General features: G+C 44.4%; 1 protein-coding gene across 2 annotated transcripts; it reads left to right on the top strand.

Moving 5' to 3' along the window:
• Positions 1–2,286: 2,286 nt before the first annotated feature.
• LOC108157633 (pyrokinin-1 receptor) lies at positions 2,287–7,033 on the top strand. 2 transcript variants are annotated; one of them, XM_017289774.2, is made up of 9 exons: positions 2,287–2,515; positions 3,526–3,600; positions 3,666–4,201; positions 4,272–4,437; positions 4,513–4,645; positions 5,371–5,569; positions 5,663–5,877; positions 5,941–6,054; positions 6,128–7,033. In XM_017289774.2, the coding sequence occupies exons 3-9, from the start codon at positions 3,859–3,861 to the stop codon at positions 6,818–6,820; spliced, it is 1,863 nt and encodes a 620-aa protein (XP_017145263.1). In that variant the 5' UTR covers positions 2,287–2,515; positions 3,526–3,600; positions 3,666–3,858; the 3' UTR covers positions 6,821–7,033. The 2 variants fall into 2 exon arrangements, with proteins under 2 accessions (XP_017145263.1, XP_017145262.1); XM_017289773.2 differs by having other exon boundaries at positions 3,526–4,201.
• Positions 7,034–17,658: the final 10,625 nt, after the last annotated feature.

Below are 17,658 nucleotides of genomic sequence, written 5' to 3' on the forward strand. Positions count from 1 at the left end.
CCGTATCCCTGTTCGTGTCCGTGTTGTCTGTCAGTCGAGATAATTCAATTGGCCAGCAGATTGTGGCAACTGCTGATTAGCATAATGCCCTCCGACACACATGTGGACCACCGACTGAGAGCAAATGATGGGGTCTAATCGAAAAGGGTCGACCACAGCTTTGATGGCCCAGCAGTTGGTCTAGGGCTGGCTCTGGGTCCTGTGCAGATTACCCCGATTTACGAGTGCAATGAGACAGCCACAGCCCCTGATTGCGTCTTTGGCCTGATGAACGATGGCTGCAAATGTAATTTAGAGCGGCTTCGAATGCGTCAAGTCATTTGAGCTACTGCTAATTAAGTGCAATTAAACTAAATGCGAGTGTCCTTGGCCTTTCAGTGGGCCTAGTCCGGTTCGGGGCGAGCGTTGAACCGGGTCAGGACGAACGTGTCGCTTTACATAGTTGGCCTTTAGTGCGGTCCCACACATATGTAGGAATGAAGTTTATTTGGACTTCATTACTCATACAACCCGTGGGCTGAAGTTTATGTTTGACGTTCGAAATTGGCCATCTCGAGTGGCTCTGAGGCTGCCCGGGAATGCCATTGCCGATGGAGGCCATTGCCGGGCTTTTAACCAAATGAAGCCCTGCTGGACTCGGACTCGGACTCGGACCCGGACACGCACACCTTTTTTCGGGGAATTCAATTATTTGAAAGGCTGCGCACTACATCTGGGACTTCGGTGCCAATCGAAGGCTACAATTAGCCACGAGAACTGAAATTTTGTCAACGACTTGTTGAGCGCGTGCGAGAGTTCAATAAATTGAGTTCGGGACGCAGGAAAACCCCAAGCACCGAAACATCAATGCCCTAACAGGGGTTTGAGGATCTGCAGGACTGTAAAAAGTTCAATGCAGGACGGACCGTACCCGAAAGGCCCCTTCAAATGGCCCCATCAATATCGCTCGCTCTCTCTCTCCTAATGAGCGATTTTTAAGCTCAAATAACACGACAAAATAATGCCACTTTCTGTGCGACAGGGCTACATGGGTTGGTCGAACTGCAAATGACTTTCGGCTTGCCCTTTTCGGCTTGCAATAAAACTAAATGAATTGGAAACTTGCAGAGAATTCAACCAAACTGCTGACGAGGATGCCGCCGCCTGATGACAAGGTCCTGGGCTCCGATGGCAGAACTTCAAAATGCCCAACACAGTTCGACGCGACTCCACAGGCGCCTTGAATCTGATGTCATGCCTCGTGTTCGTAAACAGCAAAGCAAACGAAATTCCTCAGTTCAACTGAAAGCAAGTGAGGACGCTCCCCCCGTTCCCAGGACTTCCTCTCGTGTCAATAATCGGGAGCCAAAGTTTCGACTGGGAATGCCTTTGCAGCACGTGCTCTGTGTTAGCTCTCGTACAAGAGCCCTAGGGGAGGGCAGCGAGATGGCAGCCAGATATCTGTGAAAACACAAAGTCAGCCCCCCGACCCCATCTCCATTTTGTTTGCTTAGGTTTTTGTTTTGATTGAGTGCCAAAAAAATTGTTTCTTATTATTTGCATAAAAATTGAGAAATTGAATTGCAATGGATTTGATTGTTTGTTTGGCTATTTTTATTTTTCAGATCGAATAAAAATAGATACAAATACTTTTCTATGCTGCACCACTAGCCGGAGGATGGCCGTTGAAGGAAAACACGACTTTTATGGGCCGCAAAGCTCTGATAGATTTTCCCGCACATGGCCATAAAAGTAAGCCCCCGGGGTCTAATAAAAACTCCCCTTGACTGATCATAAAAAGAAAGAGAGCCATGCCTAGGCCATCCGATTTTGACGGTTGTAATCTGGCATCGACAAAGGGGATTCTGAAATTAATTCTTTTCCCGTAGGTATCACTAGCGTCGGCCATTTCACCTTTACGCTTTGGATTGGTGAATGGGTGGCGTCGAAGGTCGCCATTTGCATTGTCCTTTGGGTCTGTTAACATAATAATCAAACAATTTGCCGCCTCGGCCAAATTAATATGCCACTAAATAAGATAAAGTGCATGGTACTCCGATACTATTTGCATTTTTATTACCCTTGCCCTCGGCCTCGGCCTGGTCCGTAGACCCCCGTTTAGGGCCCCTCCTCCTACGCAGAGAGAGCGCCGTCGCAGAGAGCCAAAAAGCAACCGGTAGTTCTTGGCTGCAGCGTCGGCAGTGGCAGTGGCAGCGACTGTGACTGCGGCAGCGGCATCTCTGTTGCGTCGCTGTTATCGTCTTGGCCCGAACAGTCCGTGCCGGCCAATATTTTGGCCAAATTCAGTCTCTCGGATGCTGCGGCCAGTTTCTGTCGCTGTCACGATTGCGGAACGAAGCTCAGGGGAAAGAACCGGACGAATTGCGGCGTACTGGTACGCGCGTGTTTTCCGTCATTAATTGTGCCTCCAAGAATCGTTGTACGTTCATATGATCTTGTAGTCGGCCAATATAATTGCGAGTGTGTGCTAACCAGCCCCCACAGCGCACGGTCATTAATCAACACTTAGCACATGGTAAAACCGTATTAGCAATAATGCATTAGAATAAAAAGAGACAAAAGGAGGCGGAGAGAGAGACAGCAGGTTGAGTGCAATGGACGAGAAAGACAGCAAAAATATGAACAAAAAATGACAAAAATCAAAAAGTTCAAAATAATAAAAAATAAATGCATTCGCAAAAATGTGGCAGGCATCGTTTGATAAATTTAAATTAAACGTGTTTTAAATGCACAAACGATAGCCAGCCCAGCAGAGCGAAAAAAATGTATAATTAATTGTCATTAGGCGGAGTGCAAAACGCAGTGTGTCAGAGTTGCAATATCGAATTCGAGGAATCTGTTAATTGCCAAGATCATCTCTGCAGATTCGGAGATTCGTTGACCCGCGCCCCGTAATGATCCGTATGTTGCAATGGCGTAATGGTAGTGTGTGTGTCTCAGTCTCTCAGTCTCTCTGTGAGTCTTAATCAGACGAGTGACATGGAATATGCAAATCTATGCGAACATACAAACACTTAATGGGTAGGGGCAGTGCATAATTTTGGTGAGATGCTACACAGTCGACGGACGGGCGTTGGAAACCGCAGCAAAAACAAAAAACAAAAAACAGAAACCGAAAACGAAAACCAGTTTGATTGAATATACAAAATAATAAAACCAAATTCGACAGCATTCTTGAACCGTGCATATTTTGTAGCAACCCAAGCTCTATACTCGTATGATAATGATAATAAACCCTGCCAAAAACGGTCAACAGCGGTCACCATCAACGGCCCGAGATACTCATCATGAATGGAGTACAACTATGTGAATGTTTTAGTCGCCCATTAGGAGTGCTCCAGCAGCTCCACCCAGCTCACAGTCGCTCCCCACTGGGATGACCTTGAGAGCAGAGCAGTTTAATTTGTTTGCTCCGTAAGGTCTTGGGATCCCTGGAGAAATATCCTCAAATTCATCTTGAGTACACCTAAATTGTGTACAAATATTTTGACTAAATGCCACTTAGCAATTCAAATTAATTTTCAGCCACCACCTGGCCTGGGCTGCGTCTTTTCCTAGGAGTCACCTGACTGCCCATCTGCCCATGCCACAGGATGCCAGGTAAACAAGGACACACACAGACACTCACACGCCCTCTCAAGCTAATCCCGCACCCATGACAACAGGTTGTCACTGGCTCTGGCCTAAGACGAATTTGATGAGCCCCAGTTCGGGGCATTATGAAAACATTGTTTGCGAGAAACCTTCAATCGAAAAGACATAAGCAGAAAAACCGTCGGAAAAAACGATAAAGCGCAAACTTCCATCAATTCGAATTTAAAACGATACAAAAGGAAAAACAAACACTCGTCCAGGTCCATGGCAGTCAAGATGCTGCCCGTAAACACATCCAGCTTTAGCCCCCTGGCAGCCGACTTTCAGATGTTTCAAAACGAGAAGTTCCTCTTTAATCTGACTCAAGAGCTGAACATTTCGGCGGATAACCTGACAAGCCTACTGCAGGGCCTGGGAACACAGGAGGCGCTACCTCCAATGTCCCTCCTGGCCGCTCTGAGTGTGGGCTATGGCCTCATCTTCGTCGCCGGGGTGCTGGGCAATCTCATAACCTGCATAGTGATCTCTCGCAACAACTTCATGCACACGGCCACGAACTTTTACCTGTTCAACCTGGCGGTATCCGACATGATCCTTCTGTGCTCAGGTGGGTCTGCGTCCACACAGTCACGTACCACATAGCTGGCTGCAACTGATTGCGTTTGTTTGTCTCACAGGCATGCCCCAGGATCTGTACAATCTCTGGCACCCTGACAGCTATCCATTCAGCGATACTATCTGCATCCTAGAGAGCGTTTTCTCGGAAACGGCGGCTAATGCCACGGTCCTTACCATAACCGCCTTCACCGTGGAGCGCTACATTGCCATTTGTCATCCGTTCAGGTGAGCTTTATTAACCCACTCCGTCCCGTCCCACTATCCTCCCCCGCTTAATTGCTTCTCAATTCGCCCACGCAGGCAACACACAATGTCCAAGCTGTCGCGCGCCGTTAAGTTCATTTTTGCCATCTGGATTGCCGCCCTCTTGCTGGCCCTCCCACAGGCCATCCAGTTCTCGGTGGTGGTGCAGGGCGTGGGATCGTCGTGCACGGTATGATTGATGGCGCTTTATACGCCCAAACATATCTGTGGAAACTCTTTAATCGTTGTCGGTAGTACCGATTATACGTCAGGATTTCAGGAAAATATTTGTGCCATTCGGTGGCTCAATGAAGGGTCGGAAAGTATTACGCAAGCAATTTGAAAATATATTTTAGACCCGTAGTAGCAAAGGGCTGATGAGGCGTCGTAGCCTAAGAGAATAGACTTGTCCGATTAAAGATGGAACCATTGGTGAAGCAATTAAATTTGTAACTGGAACTGTTCCAAGCTTATTAGATTAAAAATACCACAGACTATTCATAGAGAGGCATAAAGTTCTCTAAATATAAATAAATAAGACAGACTAATAATAAATATTAAAATATGACTATAAGCTGTATTCTAAATCCTGAAACTAAGCTAGAAAAAGTTAGATAGCCTGAATAAAAAAGTGCAAAGAACAAAAGACAAAGGTAAAAAATTAAAATTAGTTATGCAAACTTTGTAAAATATGGGTATGATTTATATCGTTTTTTTTTCCCTATATTTTAAACCGTTTTAAAGAAATAGCTCCCATATACGTATATGTGGGTTGAGTCAATTAGCAGCAATAAAATTGATAGTCTACGCTTCCGAATGCCAAGAGCCCTCCGGCTCTGGCTGTAACATTATATTTCCATATCGTTTTGCATGATATATGTATATATTTTATATTTTTTTACACTCCTGCGACAGATGAAAAACGACTTCTTTGCCCATGTGTTTGCTGTGTCGGGCTTCCTCTTCTTTGGCGGTCCCATGACAGCCATCTGTGTGCTGTACGTCCTCATCGGGGTGAAGCTGAAGAGGAGCCGTCTGCTGCAGGCGCTGCCACGACGGTGCTTCGACGTTAACCGTGGCATAAGCGCCCAGACGCGCGTCATCCGGATGCTGGGTAAGCTGGGGAGATCTGCCGATGGTATCTTTGTGGGACCGGGATAATGTATGGTTTTCTACTTCCGTTCTTCTCTTCTCTTCGCTTCGACAGTGGCTGTAGCGGTGGCCTTCTTCATCTGCTGGGCTCCCTTTCATGCACAGAGATTGATGGCGGTTTATGGCTCCTCCTCGGGCATAGAGTCCCAGTGGTTCAACGATGTGTTCAGCGTTCTCGACTACACCTCCGGCGTGCTCTACTTCCTCTCCACCTGCATCAACCCGCTACTGTACAACATCATGAGCCACAAGTTCCGCGAGGCCTTCAAGGTTAGATTCTGCTGGGGCCACTTAATTGCTTCCCCTGAGTGACTGAAGCCAATTCCCCCGCAGGTAACCTTGGCGCGCCACTTTGGACTCTCGGGCAAGAACCCCAGCCGGGGACTGCCCCACACCTACAGCGCGCTGAGGCGCAATCAGACGGGATCTCTACGGCTGCACACAACGGTGAATATTAATGCAGCTGCCATTGGAATTTCTGTTGCAGTGTCCTGCTATCCATCTCCCCCTCCCCCTGCAGGATAGCGTTCGCACAACGATGACATCTACGACGACAACTACGACAACCGTGCTAAATGGCAGCAGCAATGGGGCAGCGGGAAATCTGGGGCGCTCCTCTCAACGCCTGAATCGAGTCTCCTTGGACAGCTCGCAGAGTCAGATTCCGAGTCAGAGTCAGAGTCAGATTCAGAGCCAGGCACAGAATCGCAGCAGGCAGGATCTGTTTGAACAGCAGTCCCATCCGCATCCGCATCCGCACTCGCACCCACGTCGCACTCTGCAATCGCAAATATCGCAGTTGTCATCGGTGGGCGATGCCCACTCGCTGCTGGAGGCGGACATACAGTGGCCGGAGGAGCAGGCACCAGCGACACAAATGCAATTGCAGCTGCAACCACCCATGTGCTCCATTGATGAGCTCAGCTGTCAGTCGGGGGCAGACGATGTGGGAGTCTCTCGCTCCCGCCTGAAACTGACGCGTATAACGCGGGGAGGCCATCAGCTCTCGCAGCCAGGGGGCGTAGATATTGGCGGTGTGGCAAACGAGGCAAATGGCAAAGTGCGCAAGCCAAAAGCGAAAGCGCTCAAGAGCTCCAGTGCCCTCAAGAGTCTCAGGGCCAAATTGAATTGGCGTGCCAGACGCAAAGGCAGCCACAAGCCACAGACCAGGACGAGCTCAGGCGAGGTCTCGAGTGAGCGAGCCGGCTACTGAGGAGCCGCTTATCGGGCTCGGTCCGGGCGGCAGACACACTACTGTGATATGAGCAGCAAGTCCTCTCCAGCTTGCTTTTGTTTCTAGACAAAATATTCCAAGTTCGGTCAATTAGTTGTCCATAGTCATAATTTACGAACATAGCTGTAGATAGATCAATGCATGGTCAGACCTTTCCCAGTCCCAATAAACTAGTCTGTTCTATTTCTTCAACTGTCTTTGGCTGTGTCACTGGGATGTGGGATATGATTGGGATATTATAAAAAAACGGGTTCAACGCACGTCTGACTAATGAATGCTACTCAGAGCCGGGCGCGTGCTGCACTTAAAACAGAGAGCATCTCCCTCCGCATCATAATCCCGAGCAATTAAGATGTCTATCAAGCGCACAAATAAGCTCCTCGCTCCGGATTCTGGAGTCTAGACACCCAAAATGAGACCAGCGAACGGCGGACAGCATTCGTTCGAAGCTGCCGAGTGCATGTCCACGCACGGGGTGAGTACGGGTAGGAGTATGTGGTTGAATGGGTGAGTGAGTTGAGTGGCTGACTAATTAGCATAGCGTCGCATCTAGTTTTAATTCCACAAAATGCAATTAATTAGCCCCAGGCAACTAAATGTTGTGGGTGCCCCAGAAATAAATGGCTCTTAATTCATAAACTGCAGCATATGCGGGCCAGATGTGACAAGCATGAATAACTGTTACCACAGAAAGTTAACGTAATTCAAACTAATTTCTGGCAATTAATGTGCACTTTCCAGCTGCACTCTGTGGTCTACAACTGGTCACCACAATATTTTGCAGCATATTTCCCAAGTCATGCAAACTGTGCTTTTATTCCTGCCTCAGATCTTACGAAACTTTAACAGAAGCATTCCCCAAAACCTCGACCATGTCATGAACTTAACTTAAAGTGCATTAAAGTCGCATTTGCCCCACAGAAATGTACTCGCAAAATAACTTGTTGTCTTCAGATTTAAGTGAATAATTTAAATACTCTCAACCCATTAAAGGCAAATGTGTATTTAAATACACATGAAAGTTGTGAAACTAAACAAAACTACGCTGAACTGGTGAAAGATTTCGCAATGATTGTTTCTGCTAAGTAAACAGGAAAGATGGATCTAAAAGGAATATTTTTAAACGGAATAAACAGAATCGCGCAATCGTTTTATACAGTTCCGGGTGTCCATTATGCAAAATAAGTCCAATGAGAATTGGTACACTTCGTCTGGAGTAACGACATGATGAAAAAAAGTAATATAGGGTGAAAAGTAAACAAAATAAAAAACAAATGGATTGGAAAAATATTCTGTTGAATGTGTCCGAACAGTAGACATGCAAAACAGCCACTAGAAATATGTAGAGCTTCTCAGGTATTCGCACAGAAAAAAGTTTATTTTTGGTCTCCATAAACTACCATCTGAATCTGCTATGATTTGGATTTGAACAAGTACTAAACTAAGAATTTTAGTTCTGCAAGCCAGCTATAATAATATATTTAGGTATTAAACAGATGATTTTCCATCACTATTCGACGAGATATGGATTTTTTGTTGAGGTTTTTTCCTCCCCTGGGAAGTTATAATTTGTCCTAAAGTGTGTTGGAAAACTCTATTGTTTATGATTTTGTTTTCTAACTTCTCCCCTCTGAATGGCATGTAGTGGTAAAGCACACTTTGAAAGTTATTCCTCAACATTTGGTAGCAACTTTGAAGCGAGGTTTTCCTTTCTCACAGACAACAGATTAGTTTGTGGTACTGTTATGTCATACTCAAACTTTTACCCTTCCCGGAGCCAAGTGTTTTTATAGCAAATTAGTCTTAGTTTATGAAAACAATTCAGGTGACTTAACAACGCAGAAACTTCAGCAAGAGTATTTAATGCTAGTTAAGGCTGTGTGCTTATGTTTCTGTTTAGACAATATTGTTAAGTTCTGAATGCCATATACTCGTACAAGATGGTAATCGGCAACGCACGCCCATACGTTCTACTTTTTATAGCCGTCAACAATAACGGGTCTGAGTCTGGGTCTGGGTCGGGGCCTCGGGCTAGACCTTTTCCCACCAATTGGTGGATGGGCATCATTTGTGCGACATAAAAGTCAAAGGCTGTCAAATAGTTTCGATGAACTTCATCATTTTTATGGCCTTGCCAAAAACAACCATATACCAACACGCAGACAGAGAAAAAGATACAGATAGATACCCGATTCTTGGCAACCACACAATAAATTTGAGTGCGTTTCATTTGTGCAAATTTACTATCACTTGTCTCGATGGCCCCACAGCACCACGACTGGCAGGCAGACTGAAAGCAATTGAGGCATTCAATTTACGCGCCGGCCCAAAAGCCGTTCCCTCTTATTTTAAACCCACTAATACGTCTTTGTTCATATCACGAACTCCCACACAGCCCCAGAGACCGTCATAACGCATAAATATGAAATAAATAAGCAATTCTCTCCAGGACGATGGCAGGACGATGGCAGCCGAATAAGCCCGTGACTATGCCATAAACTCTCAATTTCATTTATATGTATGAGCCATGTTTGCAATTCAAATGGACGATGTGCGGCGATATTCACTATATTCAGAATATACACCCAAACACCCATACACATATGGCCGTTATGAGGTGGGCGTGGTGCATCGTGAGGCCGCGGCAATTAAGCCGTAAAATATCGTTGCCTACTTTTCGCGGCCAGCGATCCATGTGGCCCCGGGCCTTGGTCGCAATCGATGGGAAAATTAAACAGAATTTACGAGTATAGTAGCTGAAAAAAATAACCGAGCCACTTAATGGGCAGTGATTGCTTTGCATAACCCTCTACCAATTAAGACCCCGTTTGCCTGGCGGACAAGCTGCAATTAGAGTGTCCTTGGGAATTTGCTCCGATATCTCTTAAACAAGTCACAGCTTGTGGCAATACCTAAAAGAACACATGCCGTCACACGTACGATTTTTCGGGATGCCGAACATGTCGGGCAGTGCGTTTGGCATGCCACTTTATGTGATGGTCCATCCCGTAGCTTGATGTCTGGGCTGCTCCAGCTCCGCCTGGCACGTACGGGTGGATACTGCCATTCGGGATTTATGCTAAGGCGAGGCATGCGGCTACGATTTGATATGCTTGACTTTTTGGCTCGGCTTGGGTCTGTGCATCTACTTGATATTTACTCGATACAGTGCCTGGCCCCCTCTCTTTACTTGCTACACTCGTGGGCGGTGTCCTGGCAATGGGAAGTGGCATTGTTGGCAGCATTTCGCACGTAGTTACTGCTCGTGGGTGTGTGCTCATAAAAGAGGAATTTGATCGGGTTTGACAGGGAAAATCGAGTACAATGCGGTTAGATTGCCAAAGAACCAACTAAACGAAATTCAATTGCCGACTCGTGCTATCCTAGGCAATGGATGCACAGAAAAAAATATTAATTTATTTACCATTCAAGTATAAACCATAACATTTATGACAATTTTCTTAGTGGCTAATCCTACTCTTGTACGATTGATTGATTGAATTTTCTCTACGAAGATTTTTTGCACAGTGTAGCAGGATATACATTAGTCTGTGTGTGTATGTGCTCCTTCCGGTGAAACTGACGAGGGATTAGGCGTAGCTTACAAACCAATTCATTAGAACTGTGTACATATTTATTGGGGCTTTTTGCATGTCGTCTGTTCGAAATTCGGACACATTCAATAGAATATTTTGACTGACTTTTCGATCCATTGCCTCAAGACCTAGACCGCAATGGTTTTGGAACCAACGCAACCAAGACAACGACAAGCCAACAGTCCCTCTCCTCACGTACGTATCCAAGAATATTCTGAAAAATATTCTGAATTTAGTATGCAATTTGGTCAAATTTGTAACGGCCCACTGGGCATATATTTGCTCGTAACTGGCCCACGAAAATACCTGTACGTATATGTATGTCCTGTATGTGCATAGATGTTAAGTCAGCTTTGAATTTGGCATGTTCTTGCAGCGTATAAAGTTTTCCATTTTTATTTTAAAAGAGCCACAAAAGATTCTAGGAGCATGCGGAATTTCTGAAATGTATTTTTACTAATAGAGATTTGCATGGGATTTGCACACAAATCGCAATGGCCAGCATTCCCAAGCACCGCCTGATTTAAGTTTTCATATGTATATGGTACATATATATTTATATATCATCCTCAACAGAAAGTGTGGAATTTATATGGATTAGCCATTGTGCACTCTATAGAAATATAAAATTTATTTCTTCTGAATTTATTTTATTATTTATTATTTTTCTTTCCTTGCAAATTGAGATCCACAAATTTCAAAAAGAGATACACAATAAATAACTGCTTTAGAAGGCTATAAAAACTAGTTCTCTAATACAAATCGTGCGAATACTTTTTTATTAATAATTAGTATTGAAAAAAAGTATATACAAACGAATCGAGGGTGGGGCAAATTGATTTAAGCAAAAAACCAAAGAAAAAACAAGTCAGCTCATCAAATGGCACGTGTCATTGATTATTCGCACACAAATGTATAAATGTATTTGTGTTTTATGCGATTTTAAAATATTCAATCAAGTTGTTCAGACACATACGTTCGACTTGTGGCAACAGTGACTCCGACGAAGAGCTTAAAATGATATTCAGGTAATATCATATGACAGGCGGCGATGTTATGATTCATTGAACACACTCGTATACAAGAAGCACAAAGCATTAAACTGTCACTCACTGCACTAAATGTGGAATACGGAAGGCTTTGTTTTAGTTTAGTTTGGCAATTGGCAATTGGCTCCAATTGGCAAAGACAGCAATTGGAAATGGCAATAACCCAACATCGACCATTCATGCATATTAACCGTTGGCTGTGAAACTACCTTTTGAATCAGTTTCGGAAAGAGAAATCGGATTTCTGAAGAAGGCGGAGAAAAAGATTCCGAGTCTCTGAGTGCAAAAGATTCTTTTGAAATCAAAATTGCTAATTAATAGAAACTTTGGAGCATTCAACTTGAGACTGTGTATCCAATGGGAAACCGATGCGAATGCTGATCCATCGGCTTGGCGTGGGCGTGACGTGAGCTATAAATGCAGGGCGGATGCGTCTTCCCGTAATTTTTGCTACCAAAACAGACCGCAAATTTATGACGGGCTGTTAAAAAGTAACGCAAAGCACAAAAGAAATTGTTGAATCGAACGGCGACATAACAATCCTAATTAATTGTAAACAAGCCATGAAAACCCGACGCAGAACAACCCATCTAGGGGGCGTCGGACAGGACATGTGGCTCTGTGGCAGGGGTATCGAAGGCGTAGCCCCGGAGCGGAGGTATGCGTGCGAGGGAGCCAAGAGTGACGTGACGACTTCGTCGACGCTTCCCATTTGTACCACGAGCAATAATATTTTGATTGAATTTTCCCGCATCAGGGCCAGACGAAAGGGGAGACGTGGCTGAGAGTTCGGAGAGTCGTGGCAGTTCAACAAAGTGGCATTTGATTTACGCCGACACGGAAAACAAGCTGTTAAGTCAAGACGGTTCCAGAAACATTTAGTCGAACGACTAATACTGGGAATGATTATTGTGGCATGCCGTTTGTGGGTTGAGATACAATTTTAAAAACATACTCAAAGAAGAAGGACTTTAGAAGGGCGAAATGCTGATAGACATTCTGAAATGATGGGCATTGGAAATTTAGATTGATGTTCTGTTAAGTGGAAATATAAAAGTTGCCTAATTAAATGTATGTTTATAGTAAGCTCCTAAATTTAACTGCAAAGATAGATCCTCTTTTGTCGTCTCATCACCCATTAAAGAGCATCCCGAATTTCGTATGACTCGCTGGCCCCATTCCAAAATACATACAAACATAATTGTGTTGTTAAATTCACATGCAGTTCTATATGTATACGCATGTTTTCCGACATTTTCCGTGGAAGAGGGGACTTTTCCGACGCCGACGCCGTCGCCGTCGCCGGCACCGCCACAGTCTCCGCCTCCGACGCTAGAGTCAAATACCTCATCCGTCAATAAAATTATGATTCATTGTATCCCGGCCCCTCACACCTCCCACAACCCACCTCCCGGGCGCCACTCAGCGAGTGCCGTCGCATTTTTTGGCCCGGATCAAAGTGTAGAAATCGGGAGTATTGTAAACATCTTAATTTGCATATAAATACGCATGAGAAATTTCTGTGTAATTTTTTAAACAAGATTTATGCGACCGCGCCGAGTTGGGCCAGAGTGAAGATTTATTTACGAGTATGGGCTGGCGAGAGGTCAGGGCAGCCGCCCGATTTGTCAGTTCATTAAAAATGAAACGTTTGTAAATGTTAATGAATTTTCTGTGAATGAAATACCACCCGCAGTTGTCAGAGCCCGGACAGGCGTGTCCACAAGACGTCAAATTGTGGCCGCGTAGCTCCTGATCTGGGATTTATGAGCGTTATTTATACGCCTGCTCTATGCCTTTGAATAACGATTGCCGTGTCTGCGTGGCTGTGTATATTGCATCGACGCTTCTAATTAAAATGCAACAAGCGCAGCCAGAGCCGCAGCCATAGCCGCAGCACAATTTGCGGGGATATAAATTTAAATAAGTGTCGAAAGCTGGGTGCCTTGCTCGAAACTTTTCCAATAAAGGGGACTTATCGGTGGTACCGGGCACGCACAGAAAAGAAACAATTGTGTACTGTGCTCGAGTGGAGAGAATGTAAAAAGCGGTAGCGGATATTGCTTACGCTCCGTTTTCTCCGAATGCGGCCCAAATCTCTATGCCATTATTTACCTCAGGAAATATTAAGTATACGCAGTGCACGCAATGATTGCAGCGCAGTTAAATTAGCCATCCTTCTATCTTGTGGGCAATCGCTGCACTGAGCGTTGCATAAGAGCGACTCCTTTATATGCAACTAAAGCGGACTTTTTACACATTTTGGGCCACTTGCCATTTGCCATTTGTTACTCACTATTTGCCATTTGTTATGCCATTTCTGCTGTATTTATGAGCCTTTTTGGAAAGCGAAAAACAAATGGCCATAAATCAAGTGTCATATTCCGGCCACAGACAATGTTTCACCATGTAAGCGGCAGACAAGCTAACAAAAATACCACAAAAAACGGCAAACGGTTAGTGAGAGGAAGCGACCACTCTTAAATACAATAAAGGCAATGCAAATTGTATCTATTTAATTAAAAGCCTCGAAATGCATTTAAAAGTCGCATCATTGGGCATTTGGCATTGGAGTTCACTCACATCACGTATACGACATGTATCCACATGCACATTTGCAGAGACAGACCCGAGCCAGAGAGCGAACGGGAGCGACAGCGCGTGTAAGATTTTAATTACAGACCGTCGCGCCATTAAACGCTTTTAATGGCACTTCTTTGCGAACAATTTTACTGCCAGAGGAATCTCATGCACTTTCACTTCACAGCAGTGCGAGCAGCACCAACAAGGATCAGACAGATAGAATCGGTACCGCACCCGTTGAATTAATCTGCATGTGACCAGAGTAGACGATGGCCAAGTGATATCGCAAATTGCTACTTAAAAAACTAAAATTTCGGATTTTTGATTGAGTTTTCTCGTTTTTGTGTACATTTTGGGTCTATTTAGTAATGCCCAAACGCCACTCTATGCCTTTATTGTTTTTCAATTGAGATATGTATTTTGTTTTTGCTTTGCTTCTGCACCTGGCATTCACAAAGAGACTCAGCGGCAAATTCCTCAACAATATAAATAAATCAGATACAGAATTTCATCTAAAATGAGGAAAATGTTTATGGATAAACAAAGTTTATTGAGCAAAATCCACAATCTCTTCATATACGATTTTGTTTTCTATTTTTGGAGCTGGTTTGCTTTGTTGCCAAGATTCGAATGAACATTCTTTGAATGGCTTAATTGGCTTTAGTCATGTGCTCACCGCTGTCGACTGGGCCGATTAGGAGTCTGCATTTTACTCTCAGCTTTATGCATGCATCATTTACTTCTTTTTTGTGCTTCATTGCACACTCCTTAACGTATTGTGAATAGTTTTCGAATTGCATGTCGGCATATCCTCTTCGAATTAGCAACCATGGCATCAGGGCCCATTGAGCCCTTTAAATGGCACTTTAATTTTAACGAGCCCTTAATGTGTCTTTAATTAGTAAGGCCGCTCGGCAGGCGCCTCTGGATTGATTGAATGTTTGCCCTTCAAATTGAGATTAATGGCTGCTAGTGGGAGGGAGTAGCCGGACCGGAAAAGAAGCTTCCATTCCCATAACATGAACGATGGAAGCTCGGGTCGGAAAGATGTACACACCCCCGTTTCCGGTCCGCCAACCTTGTTTTGTCTCTTGTTCTGCTCGAGATCTGCCTGTCCGCCCCTCTAACGGCGCTGTTTTGTTGCTTAGTCGTTGCCAAAATGCAATATTAATCATGTCGAGGGCCCACCTACCCGGCACGATTCCGGCTGATTTCCCCCAGCACAGTCCACAGGACAGTCAATTCAATTAGCAGCTAATGAAGTAATTTCATCAGGTCGCCAATTAATTTATTTTATTCTTAAGCCATTACACGGCGCCTCAACAGGTTTGTGGTCATAAAAATGTCACTGCAGCAAATGGGAGCCAAGGCGATACAAATTCCCACGCAGCATTCCATGTGACTCTGACTGCCATTACAGATGGGCGAGAGCAGACGTCAACACTTGAACGCAGCAGGGAGCAAGGCCAATGAACAATATTCTTTCGGTCTGAGATTTGCGGGAGGCTCATGACACTACGATTTTATGACGTTTCGGGAGCATCGCAATTATTTTTTATTGACCGAACAGCCATTGAGTGCTGGGTGCATATGAATGGCAATAAGAAACAGAAATACTCGTACATTTCGGCAGCATAGCCGATTTTCATTGACAGTCTGTGGACCATAAATTCGGATGCTATACAAATTGAAAATGTTACTGAAAATTTCGAAAAAAAAAAACGTGTGTAAATATTTAAACTAGTTTTAAATTTAATTAAGCCCCTCCGGCTTTCTTTTCAAGTGAAATGGCGAGCATAAATATTTCGAATTATAAATTGGGAAGAGTTTAGCTTAAAGTTGCTTTTATTTTGATTACAAATGACTCGATTGTGCTCGTTTGGTAGACAAGGCTAAATATGTCTGCCTTGCCCAGGGCCAACTAATCGTACGGATGCTCGGAGTTCTCGTATCTGTGGATGAGTGGGGCAGAGTGGGAAACTTTATGGCACACAGGGGCATAGACAAAGACTCGAATTAGATGGCGTGCACTGGAAGCCAGCTCCGACTCCGACTCCCATCTCTGGTGTGGCCCCGCCTGGATGCCAATTCAAACGCCTGCAGCTGTTACAGCTCTAGAAGTTGGTCGTCTGCCTGATTCGGCCTGATGTTCATTATCTTGTCTCAATTCCACTAATAGTGGGAGCTGTCCCGCCAGACTAGTCATTTCGCTGACCTTGGCCTATGACTGAGCCTGTGCCCAGTCTCTTAAAGAGTTTACCAGACTAGCAGGCTACTTTAAATTGTAGTTGTGCAGGCCTCCTGAACCATCCAGAAATAGACGAGCCAAATCAAATCGAAACCAAATCGAAATACTCGAACATAAAGATAAATCGTCGTCATGGCAGCTTTAGATTATTGGAGCACCCGCCATGGCGCTTGGCTGCTACAAAAAATCTGTAATTTGCAGTGCAAATGCTGGCGATAACTCAGCGAGGCCAAATCGGAATTTATGCGCTCCGCTGGGATGTCGTCATCATTTTTGCCTATTGGATACGCGCCATTTGAGTGATTCTGATTGACTTTCGAGCGCCGTCCCTGTTCCTCCCCCTTCCCCTCCCCCGAAGAGAGCCGCCGTCTGATCTGTGCCCAATGTTATCAATTCCAGCCGTAAACAATTTCTGACAATATCCTGTTTACGTCATTGCTTATGCCCAAAGCTGGTCGGTATGGTCTCGTAGGGAACTGTCCGCAACTGTTCTGATGTCCTTCTGCAGCCCACAAAGCATAAACACTTTGGGCCATATAAAATCGGGCATAAAAGTGCCCATAAAAGCCCACAGCAAGGGAATTAAGCGAACACTGGTGTGTTCTTAGTTGTTTCCGTTTCCGCAATTTCATTGGAATCTCAGCTCGGGAGTATGAAACGAAATGGTTTCCTCGTGTTGGATATAATACTTTCTCTGGTTGTAATAATACAAAATCTATACAAAAGGACAAAGTTGGTGTTCAAGGTCGCACATTAATCCATGGGAGGGTATAGGAGTAGATCCATGCGGAACTAATCAATATAAGGGCTCGCGCACACTATAGCTGAAAGCGGAGCTGAAATCGGCGCTGAAATCGGAGCTGAAAGCTCAGCTGATCTGAGAGCTTTTTTCAGGCAGAATCAGCTTGCAGGTGCGTACATTGTCGGCTGATCTGATTGCTGAAAGCTAAAAGCCACTGCGAATTAATATTACATTTTTCAATTATTATTTATTTTGTATAATAATAAACATTGTGATGTCTTTCGAGCGTTTACTGTACTTGGGGACATAGTATATTATATTTATTATTGACATATGAAAATGGTAATAATAAAACTTTTTGCCCAATTTATCGCCTTCCAGAAATTATAGAAATAAAACTATTATTCAAATATTTTTAATAATCCCGCTTATTCCCCAGCGCTGGGTTAACCATAATTTCGCTTAACAATGTTTCGCAGCCCATTTACGATCACTTATGAACCAATACACTTGAACAAAATCAGCAATCAGCTTGCTGAAAAAACAAACATGCTTGATCGATCAAACTAAGCTGAGCTGATTTCAGCGAGCTTTTTCAG

Source organism: Drosophila miranda, chromosome 2, assembly GCF_003369915.1.
Source record: "Drosophila miranda strain MSH22 chromosome 2, D.miranda_PacBio2.1, whole genome shotgun sequence".
Lineage (NCBI taxonomy): Eukaryota > Metazoa > Arthropoda > Insecta > Diptera > Drosophilidae > Drosophila > Drosophila miranda.